This window comes from Antennarius striatus, chromosome 21, assembly GCF_040054535.1.
Source record: "Antennarius striatus isolate MH-2024 chromosome 21, ASM4005453v1, whole genome shotgun sequence".
Classification (NCBI taxonomy): domain Eukaryota; kingdom Metazoa; phylum Chordata; class Actinopteri; order Lophiiformes; family Antennariidae; genus Antennarius; species Antennarius striatus.
The window spans coordinates 18,222,864-18,235,231 of record NC_090796.1 but is presented as its reverse complement, the minus strand read 5'-3'; the positions used below and the strand labels follow the sequence as shown (position 1 = coordinate 18,235,231).

General features: G+C 48.0%; 2 protein-coding genes across 5 annotated transcripts in view; one reads left to right on the top strand and one right to left on the bottom strand.

Annotated features, from left to right (window-relative positions):
* Positions 1 to 1,078: 1,078 nt before the first annotated feature.
* Positions 1,079 to 5,487, bottom strand: smim36 (small integral membrane protein 36). 2 transcript variants are annotated; one of them, XM_068305828.1, is made up of 2 exons: positions 5,093 to 5,487; positions 1,079 to 3,318 (listed from the first exon to the last, which is right to left on the bottom strand). In XM_068305828.1, exon 1 carries the CDS (start codon positions 5,423 to 5,425, stop codon positions 5,111 to 5,113), a length of 315 nt encoding a protein of 104 aa, XP_068161929.1. In that variant the 5' UTR covers positions 5,426 to 5,487; the 3' UTR covers positions 1,079 to 3,318; positions 5,093 to 5,110. The 2 variants fall into 2 exon arrangements, with proteins under 2 accessions (XP_068161929.1, XP_068161931.1); XM_068305830.1 differs by having other exon boundaries at positions 1,079 to 2,321.
* Positions 5,488 to 11,605: 6,118 nt separating this feature from the next.
* The window catches only part of ankfn1a (ankyrin repeat and fibronectin type III domain containing 1a), a 28,912-nt gene continuing 28,149 nt past the window's right edge, over positions 11,606 to 12,368 (top strand). For 2 of the 3 annotated variants that reach the window (XR_011034006.1, XM_068304795.1), the window contains exon 1: positions 11,606 to 11,690. Coding sequence is in view for 1 of the 3 variants with exons in the window: in XM_068304795.1 (XP_068160896.1) it covers positions 11,683 to 11,690 (8 nt within the window). In the remaining 2 variants the exon portion in view is untranslated. Of the gene's footprint in view, positions 11,691 to 12,069; positions 12,305 to 12,368 lie in introns of those variants that run through there. The other variant, XR_011034007.1, reaches the window with a different exon arrangement.

Sequence of the window (12,368 nt, the reverse complement as noted above, 5' to 3'; positions counted from 1 at the left end):
AATAAAATGATGAAAATATTTTGTCCCAGGCTTGATTTACTGAGTAGGTAGCAGGTTAATGCAGACTGCATGTGGACACTAACCCCAACCCTAACCCCAGCCCAGTTTTCCTCATTCCCCTAACCTGTCTTCTCCCCTTCCCAATCTTAGTTGATTTTAATTCCTTCAAACTCTTGATTTTATTAATGGCATTTTACAGTGACTCCACTCCCGGGCCCCATGCACCAGTGCACTTTGCAGCTCCTTTCAAGGAACTATGTTTTTTACTTCACTTAACCTCTAACCTCAGCCCTAACCCTACCCCCAACCCCTAAACTTAACCCTAACCCCTAACCCTAAACTTGACCCTAATCCCTAACGCCTAACTGTAACAAGGACACCTTGAAACTCGATATGCCATCAGCGTGTTGACCGTTATCCGCTATTCCCACATGTCTGATGGGCTTTAGCTGTCAATCTAATGGACTTCCTGGCCCGGGGAGCTGGATTAGGACTGACGTCAGCAGCAGGTCTGGTCGCCCAGGTTGCGGTCGGGCGCTCGGTGCTGCAGGCGGCAGTGACAGGTCAGACCTGAACACTACAGCTCGAGGTCCACAACCTGGACTTTACATAACACTAAGTGCATAACACAGGCTCCTGCCTTGGTCATAATCCATTAAACAGAATACAGGGGGGTGGGGGGTGCACCTCATGCTATGGATGTGACGCTGCCATTGGTGGGTCACTCGGATGGCTGTTTTATGTAAGAGGATTTGTTTGGGCCCCTGTGGCCCTCTAAACACTGGTTGGATCATTTGTCAGATGGTGCCACAGCCAATCGGCAGGCTGGATGACCTGATTTCGTTTTGGTCAGAGAGCTTTTATCATTTTAGGAAGGAGATTATTCCAGTTTGTCATTTGTGTAATGAGTGACCATAATTTAATTATACTGTAAAGATATGTGAAATTACCTGTAGCATTTGATACCATTGTTAATACTGTACAAAAATTCATTCAGGGTTTTTAAATACTTTTTTATGTATATTTGCACTTCATTTTTCCTGGTTGAACAGTGGAAGAAGAATCCATCAATGTTGGGGTTTTATTTGGGGACAAACATTTCATTATTACAGTCAAATCCACAGAGCAACACATAGAGTACAAGGGTTGGTTACAGTACTCAGTAGTGATTAGCACTTCTTATCTGTGACGGAAAACACCTGTCTCTGCAAATATCTAAAAGATTATGTGTCAAGAACCTGTTCAAATACAACAACATCAATAAAACGCTGGCTGCAGGAGTGTCTGAGGTCCCTTTAGCAGCTGCAGCTAGCATGAACACATCTACACCCAGCGCTGCAGCCAGCTTAAACATCTATAACTGCAATTAAACATTAGCATGCCTGCTTCAGGAATAGCTACCAAGGAGTCGTCTGCAGCCAGTTTGGTGGCATTGTGTCATCAATCAGCTGCTTCCGTCAAGTGGCTGTAGGACTGAACTTTTGTCACTTTGTTGATGACATTAGCTTAGCATTTTTACAAGCATTAGTCTCAACAGTCTGCGGCTGACTGTCAGAGCTGACCAACAGGTTATTTAGCACCTAAAGCTCTGTGATAATTTTAGCATATGAAACCAACAGTACATGAACTGTGTACTACTAACAGGAAGTGAGAAGCTGTAGGGGATGGGCGTGGACTCCTCCACCATCTCCTACATCAGCGATGACCTGACTGACCACAGTTCGTCCATCTGGTCAGTGTTCTGTCTGCTGGTCGGTGACACCGGAGCTCCTCAGGGGACTACGCTGTCCCCTTTCCTCTTCACCTTCAGAACAGCTCCGAGTCAGTCCACCTGCAGAAGTTCTCTGGTGGCTCAGCTGTTGTTGGGTGTATAAGTGAGGGGAGGGGAGTACCAATCACCTGAAGCTGAACATCCACAACACCAGAGAGATGAGGATCGACTTCAGGAAGAAGAGGAGCACGTCTCAACCACTGTGCACTCTGGGAAACCATGTGGACGAGGTGGAGGACTACAAGTACCTGGACTACAAGTACCTAAGGTAAATAACAGACTACATTGGAACCCCAACACCGATGCCATCTACAGGGAAGGGATAAGCAGACTACTTCCTGAGGAAGCTGAGATCCTCCTACGTGTGCAGCGAGATGTTGGAGATGTTCTACCAGTCTGCCGTGGTCTACGTTCTCTAGATGTTCTACCAGTCTGTCGTGGACAGCATTTTCTTCTTTACCAGGGTCTGCAGCATCAGTACCAGCGGCACCAATGGATTCAACCAGCCGATGAGTCTGTTGACATTCTCCAACAGACTGATACAGCTCCACTGTCCAAGGGACAGATACAAGGAGTCAGTTGACAGATACAGGAAGTCAGTTCACAGATACAGGGAGTCAGTTGACAGATACAGGAAGTCAGTACACAGATACAGGAAGTCAGTACACAGATACAGGAAGTCAGTACACAGATACAGGAAGTCAGTACACAGATACAAGGAGTCAGTTCACAGATACAAGGAGTCAGTTCACAGATACAGGAAGTCATTCTTGTCACTCGCCATCGCCCTGGACAACAGCTGTAACACATCAAACAGGGTCCCACCAGTCTGATGTTTATGGTTTGACAATAAATCCTGTGTTCAACATTCCGTATTTATCAGGAACCTCCATCTGTAGAATTTTTGTACATTCGTCTGTATCTGTAATATTTAGACAAGCATTTATCCTCTTCCTGTTTAATGTAAATGTAATCTATTTGTCTGTCTGTCTGTCTGTCATTCTGTCTGTCTGTCTGTCTGTCTGTCTGTCTGTCTGTCTGTCTGTCTGTCTGTCTGTCTGTCTGTCTGTCTGTCATTCTGTCTGTCTGTCTGGTGTCTGTCTGGTGTCTGTCTATCTGTCTGTCTATCTATCTGGTTGTTGGTATCTGTTCGTCCAGATATCAGTTGAAGACTCCATCTTAGTCCATCTCTATGAACAGATGTCTCTTCTAGACCAGGACCAGTGGGACCCAGTGGGTTCTGGTTCTGGTTGGAAGCTGAGGGCTCCCAGTCCTGAAGAGTTCCTTCACCTTCACAGCCTCTCACATCTAAGTTTCCTTCGTTTCTCAGCCATAAGGTTCCAGATGTGGTGACCGACCACCAACCAGATCACTTTGACCAACAGACCGGACCCACATTCAGGGCAGCAAGGTTGAGTTCCTGTTAATGAGGGAAGTCCACATGTGTTCCGTGCTCCAGAACCACTAGTGGTCGTCAGTAGTAGATCAGCTGGATTGAGACGAACAGTAGGACTCTGCTGGGAATTTTCAGCTCATGTGACCAAGAGCTGGAAAAACAGGATAAGAAGCAGTCAATAATCAGCCAACCAGAATCCTGGAATCATGTCAGACACAGTGTGCAGGGGTGTGGAGTCTTGTCTGTGACCAACACATGAAGCAGACATGGAGAATGTGACGTCAGTGGTGCGAATGACAGACACACAGTGCGAGGCCTGGACCCACACATGGACAGAGATGCTGAGGTGAACAGATGTTTCCAGCACCGTCCATCAACCAGGCGTGAACCTTCAGCCGGCGATGTCTCCACAGGATCAGTCCTGCTGTCTGTGGGCTGAGGGGGGAGGGACCACCCTCCCATCAATCCCTCGTCTCTGAAGCCTTATTCCGTCAGATCAATTCATCTCAGTGATGGGGGAGGGGCCCGCAGGGATTCACAGGCTGCTTCAGAGGTCCATGTTAGAACCTCAGGCCCGTCGTTTGAGACAGGGGTGAAGATTCACTGCTCCTGATGTTTGGTCCAGACTAAACGGTCCAGACTAAAGGTAGACCGTAGCTCTGGAGATGTTCAGTCCACACTAAATGTAAACCTTTGCTGAGGAGATGTTGGGTCCAGACTAAACGTAGACCGTTGCTCTGGAGATGTTGGGTCCAGACTAAATGTAGACCGTTGCTCTGGAGATGTTTGGTCCAGACTAAACATAGACCTTTGCTCTGGAGATGTTGGGTTAACCCTAACCCTAACCCTGACCCTAACCCAGACTAAACCATTTCAGTACCGACTGGACGATTCAGATGCAGTTCAGACGGTTGTTTCTCTGACGATGACGTCTTGTCAGTAACTTCCAATCCTGTGACTTTTAATCAGGTCAGCATTAAATCACATCCGTGTCTTTAGCCAACATGGACACATGTTACCATGGCAATAGGCAGACCTTGTCCTTCCAGAAATACCATTCATTTAAATGGATTTAAACATATTGTAAATTAAAGATGTGTAATATCGCTCAGAAACCAGACTGAAAGCATTTAGACAGAAATTGTTACTGAGACAAACATTAGCATGTTAGCAACGTGCTACCACAAAACAACAAGTTAGAATTCCTGCATGTCAATATCCACTGATATCACATGATTTTCAATTCTATACTAGATTGACTGGAACAAAACTAGTTCCAGTCAACACAATTAGCATGTTAGCATCAGCTTGAGCCAGTCAGGCCATTTAGCTTGTGGACGTTTCCACCTTCCAAAATATTTCGACTAAAAACTGAGTATTTTGAGTCTAGCTGATGATCTGGAACAGACTCTGCTGAACATCACGCTTTAGTTTTTTACATGTTGTCATAAAAGACTCTTTACATCCTGGAAACGTGTCTCAGCAGCTCAGTTTAAGCTATTTTACTTACAGGATATCAATCAACTGACCAAACAGACTGATCAGGTTTGATCAGATTAGAAAGGACCAATCAGTTGATTACACAGATGCATCGATCCCACCTGAAGCCTCAGTTTGTGTGACGAATCAGGCTGTTTTCTGCTGGTCTGACTCTAGACCTGATCCTCTGGTTGGTCTGACTCTAGACCTGATCCTCTGGTTGGTCTGACTCTAGACCTGATCCTCTGGTTGGTCTGACTCTAGACCTGATCCTCTGGTTGGTCTGACTCTAGACCTGATCCTCTGGTTGGTCTGACTCTAGACCTGATCCTCTGGTTCCTTCCTGTGGTCAGCTGATCTAATCTACTCATCAATCCAGGACTTCAGTTTTTAGAAACGAGCTGGGGGGTTCTGACGTGGTTGGGGGTTGGAGTCATCCTGCTTACCTCCAGCAGACCCCCCCTTCAGACCAGAGTGCTCCTCTTCTCCCGGTCTCCTCTCAGGTCGGGGGTGGGCGGTCCCCCGGGGCCCGCCGTGTCGGTGGGTTCGTAGCGGGCCGAGGCGGGCGAGTTCTGCATGACCACCAGACGGATCGGCGACTGGCTGGGGGGCAGCGAGGCGTCGTCGGGGGCGTACTCCTTGGTGGGGTCTTTGCCCCGGCAGTCGTACAGGATGCAGGAGATGAGGAAGACGAGCAGCAGGATGACGTAGCTGGCCACCAGGATGCTGAGGTTCAGCGTCACCGGGTCGATCTCCAGGTAGAACTCCATGAAGCCCATGGCGGCGCCTCAGGGGGGCGCCTCTGACGGCGACGCCTCACGTCCTCCCAGAGGGGCAGAGAACCGCCAGCGGCGCGGCGAAAGCAGCGACAGAAAGACGACAGCTGGCTGGGGAGGCAGATGATGGGGGGGGGCAGCAGGCTGCGCATGAACATGAAGATAATCCACCCCCCCAACCCCCCGGATTTTAACAGCTGACAATTCAAGCTGCTCACTTTAATCATTTAAGCCGCCATTTTGATTTGGCCAACTTCAAATTTATTTGGACAAAATGGACCAGGGGGGCGGGGGTGGGGGGTTGGGGGGCAGGGAGGGGCAGCGTGCCGGAAGGATTTCATGTTCTCTGAGCGATGACCTTCATAGCCTGGAGGCAGGCTGCTAGCAAGCTAGCTGTCACATGCTAGCAGTGCCCATAGCAGTGCCCAGTGGTGGTGGTTAGTTTGTCTATGGAAAGGTCACACACACACACACACACACACACACACACACACACACACACACACACACAGTAACACAGACACACACACACACACACACAGTAATACAAACACACAGACACAGTAACACACACACACACACAGTAACACACACACACACACACACACACACACACACAGTAACACACACACACACATACACACACACACACACAGTAACACACACACACACACACACACACACACACACACACACACAGTAACACACACACACAGTAACACAGACACACACACACACACACACACACACACACACAGTAACACACACACACACACACACACAGTAACACACACACACACACACACACACACAGTAACACACACACACACACACAGTAACACACACACACACACACACACACACAGTAACACACACACACACACAGTAACACACACACACACACACAGTAACACACACACACACACACAGTAACACACACACACACACAGTAACACAAACACACACAGTAACACAGACACACACAGTAACACACACACACACACACAGTAACACACACACACACAGTAACACACACACACACACACACAGTAACACACACACACACACACACACACACACACACAGTAACACACACACACACACACACACACACACACAGTAACACACACACACACACACACACAGTAACACACACAAACAGTAACACACACACACACACAGTAACACACACACACACACAGTAACACACACACACACACAGTAACACACACACACACACAGTAACACACACACACACACACAGTAACACACACACACACACACACACACACACAGTAACACACACACACACACACACACAGTAACACACACACACACACACACACACAGTAACACACACACACACACACACACACACACACAGTAACACACACACACACAGTAACACACACACACACAGTAACACACACACACACACAGTAACACACACACACACAGTAACACACACACACACAGTAACACACACACACACACAGTAACACACACACACACAGTAACACACACACACACAGTAACACACACACACACACACACACACAGATGTAACAGACAATTGATAGATTGATTGATTTTGGAGTTTTATAAATTTCACCAAAATCCCTCACGATGTGCTTTGATTTCTTTTAAGGATGTGAATTTATTTATTTCAGTTTTATATTTTGTATTTCCTTCGCGCGTACGGTCAGCACCTTTATTTTGAAAAATAAAGGAAGTGATGTCCGTAACATCCGGTCCGTCCGACTCTCGTCAGTCTGCTTGAACCTGACGGCGGGAGGTAGGTGCACCGGTCCGCTGTCCACTAAAAGTTCTACTGACACGTTTTAGTGACGGTTTCTTGCAATATTGAAAAGTAATGTTGTTCAGTGACGTGTTTACGGTGTTTGTGTTGTGGAACGGGATCCGTTAGCTGCTTTGGGATGGGAAAAGTAAGCTAGCTTTCCACGTGTTCTACCTGTGTGTGTGTGTGTGTGTGTCTGTGTGTGTGTGTGTGTGTGTGTGTGTGTGTGTGTGTGTGTGTGTGTGTGTGTGTCTGTGTGTGTGTGTGTGTCTGTGTGTGTGTGTGTGTGTGTGTGTGTGTCTGTGTGTGACTGTGTGTGTGTGTGTTACTGTGTGTGTGTGTGTTACTGTGTGTGTCTGTGTGTTACTGTGTGTGTGTGTGTTACTGTGTGTGTGTGTGTTACTGTGTGTGTGTGTGTGTGTGTGTGTGTGTGTGTGTGTTACTGTGTGTGTGTGTGTGTGTGTGTGTGTGTTACTGTGTGTGTGTGTGTGTGTGTGTGTTACTGTGTGTGTGTGTGTGTGTGTGTGTTACTGTGTGTGTGTGTGTGTGTTACTGTGTGTGTGTGTGTGTCTGTGTGCGTGTGTGTGTCTGTGTGTGTGTGTGTGTGTGTGTGTGTCTGTGTCTGTGTGTGTGTGTGTGTGTGTGTGTGTGTCTGTGTGTGTGTGTGTGTGTGTGTGTGTGTGTGTGTGTGTCTGTGTGTGTGTGTGTGTGTCTGTGTCTGTGTGTGTGTGTGTGTGTGTCTGTGTGTGTGTGTCTGTGTGTGTGTGTGTGTGTGTGTGTGTGTGTGTGTGTGTGTGTGGAGGGGTGCACAGGAGCGTCCTAACTTCTCTCCTTGTTAACCCAACCTAACATATTTCCCCCTTGTGTTAGGTGTTGCATGGAGGGCATGAATATTCACACCCTGGTTCGTTCTAATTTCATCACGCTGCAGGTATGTGTACAGGTGTTTAGTGTCCTGTGTTATGTTCATAAACTAGGTTTTCTTTCATGTACATTATATTTTATTCATTCATGTATATTTTATTTATTATCTGTGACATTTTGAATGTTTTAAGTCGGTCTGCCTTGAACCTGACTGCGGGAGGTGTTGCATGGAGGGCATGAATATTCACACCCTGGTTTGTTCTAATATCACGCTGCAGGAATAAATACCAACCAAAAAAGTCACCTCTGTGTCCGGTCTATTGCGCACCAGAACACAACGCAGGGTAGTCGGAGCATGCGGACCGCCCAGGCTACACACACACACACACACCTCATCTACAGTACACACAACTCTGCAGTACCTCTGGTACTGCTGCAGTATTTCTGTCAGTACTGCAGTACCTCTGGTACTGCTGCTGTATTTCTGTCAGTACTGCAGTACCTCTGGTACTGCTGCAGTATTTCTGTCAGTACTGCAGTACCTCTCGTACTTCTGCAGTATTTCTGTCAGTACTGCAGTACCTCTCGTACTGCTGCAGTATTTCTGTCAGTACTGCAGTACCTCTCGTACTGCTGCAGTATTTCTGTGGTTCTTTTACCGGGAACTCGCTGGTCGTTCCTGTGATTTACAGTTCCCTAGTAGAATCAGAGTGTGTGTGTGTTTGTTAGTGTGTGTGTGTGTTGGACCAGTATGGAGGTGTAACGTGAGCCGGGGGCGGGTGGCGGCTTCTTTCGGGTGTGTTGATGGGGCGGGCGGGCAAAGACAGTGTGAGGGGCTGCTTGTGACAGGTGGAGAAGCAGGATGACGGTAATGGGGCTGCAGTGAGGGTTACTGGACAGAGACGGAAGCTGAAGGACAAACTGGTTCCACTGGGACAAGAGACGGGAACCCACTGGGACCCACCCGGACCGGGTTTACCGGTGACACGTGTCTGACGTGAGGGACAGAAGACACACGCGCTCCAACGGAAGTAGGTTGTGTTTGTTGGCTCTTCATTCTATCAGCACGGTTCATAGTAAGGGTCACATGACGCATCTGCCGCTCGATTCAGTACGTGACGCTTCGCTGGACCACCTCAACTATCAGAATTGATTAACGTCACAAGCTAAGGCTATCTAACTCACGAGTCAGTTCACTGTGACATAGTCAAAGGACTGAGTTAGCAGGACACAACTGACAACTAAAAAACTACCAGCTGCTACAACCGCCTTCTGACAGCTAACAAGTTTTAACTTCAGATGTTGGTGGTTTAACTCCTTCAGGTGTTTTTGTTTTGGTCAGATGTCTGTGGATTATTGTGTTTTCCTGTCATCTGGAGACTCCAGAGGCCTGTACCCTAAAGCTGGATTACGGCTTAGCCAGATAACTTCAGGCTTAACCCTGGCTTTTCGGTACCATAGAGGTGGCTGACTTTTTATCGGGCTACGTTGTCGCGGTAACTTATGCTGAACACCTAACCTGCTCCGGAGCAGGATAAGTTCAGGATAAGATCAGCAGGTATAAAGGCCCCACCTACTGACCAATCAGAGCTCAGCAGGTATAACAGCCCCACCTACTGACCAATCAGAGCTCAGCGGGTATAACAGCCCCACCTACTGACCAATCAGAGCTCAGCAGGTATAACAGCCCCACCTACTGACCAATCAGAGCTCAGCAGGTATAACAGCCCCACCTACTGACCAATCAGAGCTCAGCAGGTATAACAGCCCCACCTACTGACCAATCGGTTCTCCTGAAAACGGGCCGTCCGTTCCCTGAGAACCCGGTGGATCTCGGGTCACAGCTTGTGTGCAGAGCGCTCAGGCAGAGAGAATATTTAGGGATGGCTGTAATCCGGGGGGATTGGCTGAACAATGACTGTAGAAAGGTAGAGGTTTTGGGGGGAGGGGTTACATTACATCTGTCAGCTGCTGGAGCCTCACATCAGGAATGGAACGCACCCCAACCCCGCGCTGACAGCCCCACACAGTGTGCATTGACCTGAGGGTCTTTGAGACAGTTAATATATTTCTGAGTGATGTTGGTCATTATTATGATGTCCTGAAATCCATCGTTGGACGGGTTACAAGCAACACACAGATAGAATGTCATTGATCAATGATTTGTTTCAGTAAATCATGGATTGATTGATTGATTGATCGGTACTTTAATGTATTGTGTTGGCGATGCTGAAAACCTGTGAAGAACACAGTACGTAGAGCTGTTCATAAGGTCACGGGGCTACGATCACATGTCATAACCAAACATGTGGTTCACACACACATGTATGAACACACACATGTTACTGTAGTCAGATACACAAGTGCAGTCATAGTGGGGCAGTAATATTATAATGGCACTAACTTCCTCATTGACGCAGTCGGCCATGTTTTCCCAGAGATCCTTGCTCCGTTTGGCAGCTGCAGCTGTGTTGCTTTTTGCCTGGATTATTGATTTGTATTGATCGTATTTTTGATTATTATTGTTTGCTCCTCCGTTGTGAAATATGCGTCTCGGGCCGGTTTGTTGCATGTTTGCGATTGGTCGCATGCAGCAAACTCCGCCCTTTTTATGTGAGCGCGCACAGATCTAGAGTGGACAAGTCTGGATTGAATTAGGTACCGATTGAATTATGGTACCGAAAATCCGGAGAGCGGATGTCTGGGTAAGTGAAGCCAGATAATTTAATTTAATTTAAATGTAATACACTGTTATAATCCACGAAGGGAAAATAAGAACGCACACTCTAGTTTTTTGTTAGTCAATCAAATCAAATCACATGCATGCATATTAGTGTGTACAGGCCCCTGTAATACACACACCACACACAAGGGGGCCTGTAGGCATGCAAGGGAGGTAGAGTGGCAGGCAGCTCCTTCTTGGTGCGCCTCAAATGAGCAATTTGTAAAGGGGACGGCACCTTGCTCACCTCGGCAGTGCTCCGGAGGTGAGCTGAAAGTAAGAGGAAGCCCAGCTAGGTTCATCAAGCTTTATGGTACAGGACATCCTGTACCTTCCAGACAGCTGATGAAAAAGATGATATTGTGGGTGGGGCTGATGAGAGGTAACTGGTTCAGCGTTAATGGTTTAGGATTAATGGCTATTAAACTCAGTTTGTTTTAACAGACAGAGAAACCCAACTGAACCCTCCAGAGCATCAGTGACAGTGGTAGGGAAAAACTCCCTCGATGAGGAAGAAACTCCGGACAGGACCCAGACTCTTTTGGGGGCCATCCGCCTCGACCGGTTGGGTGGAAAAGAAATCAAAGGAAGACAAGAACAGGGTCAGAGAGAGAGAGAGACAGAGAGAGAGAGAGAGAGAGAGACAGAGAGAGACAGAGAGAGACAGAGAGAGAGTGAGACAGGCCAGAGAGAGACAGTATCAATATGGTTAAGGTTGATAAAGTCAAGGCACAACTACAGCTGTGTGGATGACTGTATGGAGGAAGGAGGGAGAAAGGAAGCAGGACCCCAGCCGATGGATAGTTGGGGGGGTACTGGTGGGCTCGGAGGAGAAGGTCCACAGAAGAAGGTCCACGGCGGCTGGGCGGATGAGGGATGGAAAAGTAAGATGACACCAAGGAAGAGAGGCAGCAGGACCCCAGTCGATGGTTAGGTGGGGGGTGATACTGGTGGATGGGAGGTGTAGGTCCACAGCAGATGGTCCACAGCGGATGGGTGGATGAGGGGTGGAACAGTATGGTGGTGCGGAGGGAAAAAAAAGCCGGACCCCAGCCGATGATTAGGTTAGGGGTGGTACTGGTGGGATGGGAAGAGCAGGTCCAGAGCAGATGGGAGGATGAGGGGTGAACCTGGGTGAGCTCCTAAAGACAGCGGCTGAGGCTGTCATGTCGTATCTGAAATGCCTGCAGCGTCACCTTCAGGTTTCCAGGAAACTCGGGGCATCGGCTCATTAAACGTGTCCGGCTGCTATTTCCTGAGTGGTGAACGTGTGCAGCTCTCAGAGCAATGCCGGACGTCTCATTGTGAATCCCATCTTCCGTTGTTGTGCAGTTTACAGAGCAGCGATCGTAATCTGATCGGCTGAACCGCGTCAGAGTCAGAGCCATCGAGTCAAAGTGTGTCTGAAGTACAGTCGTATTTAACTCGTAGGATCCTGGTGATGTCATTGTGTATCCAGCACCCATTCGACTGTGTAGTGTGACGTCACTAATGACAGGTTAGTGAGGTCTTCAGCGTGAGGTGAGCGTTAGAACCTCAGTTGGTGTTCATGATGTTCCTCC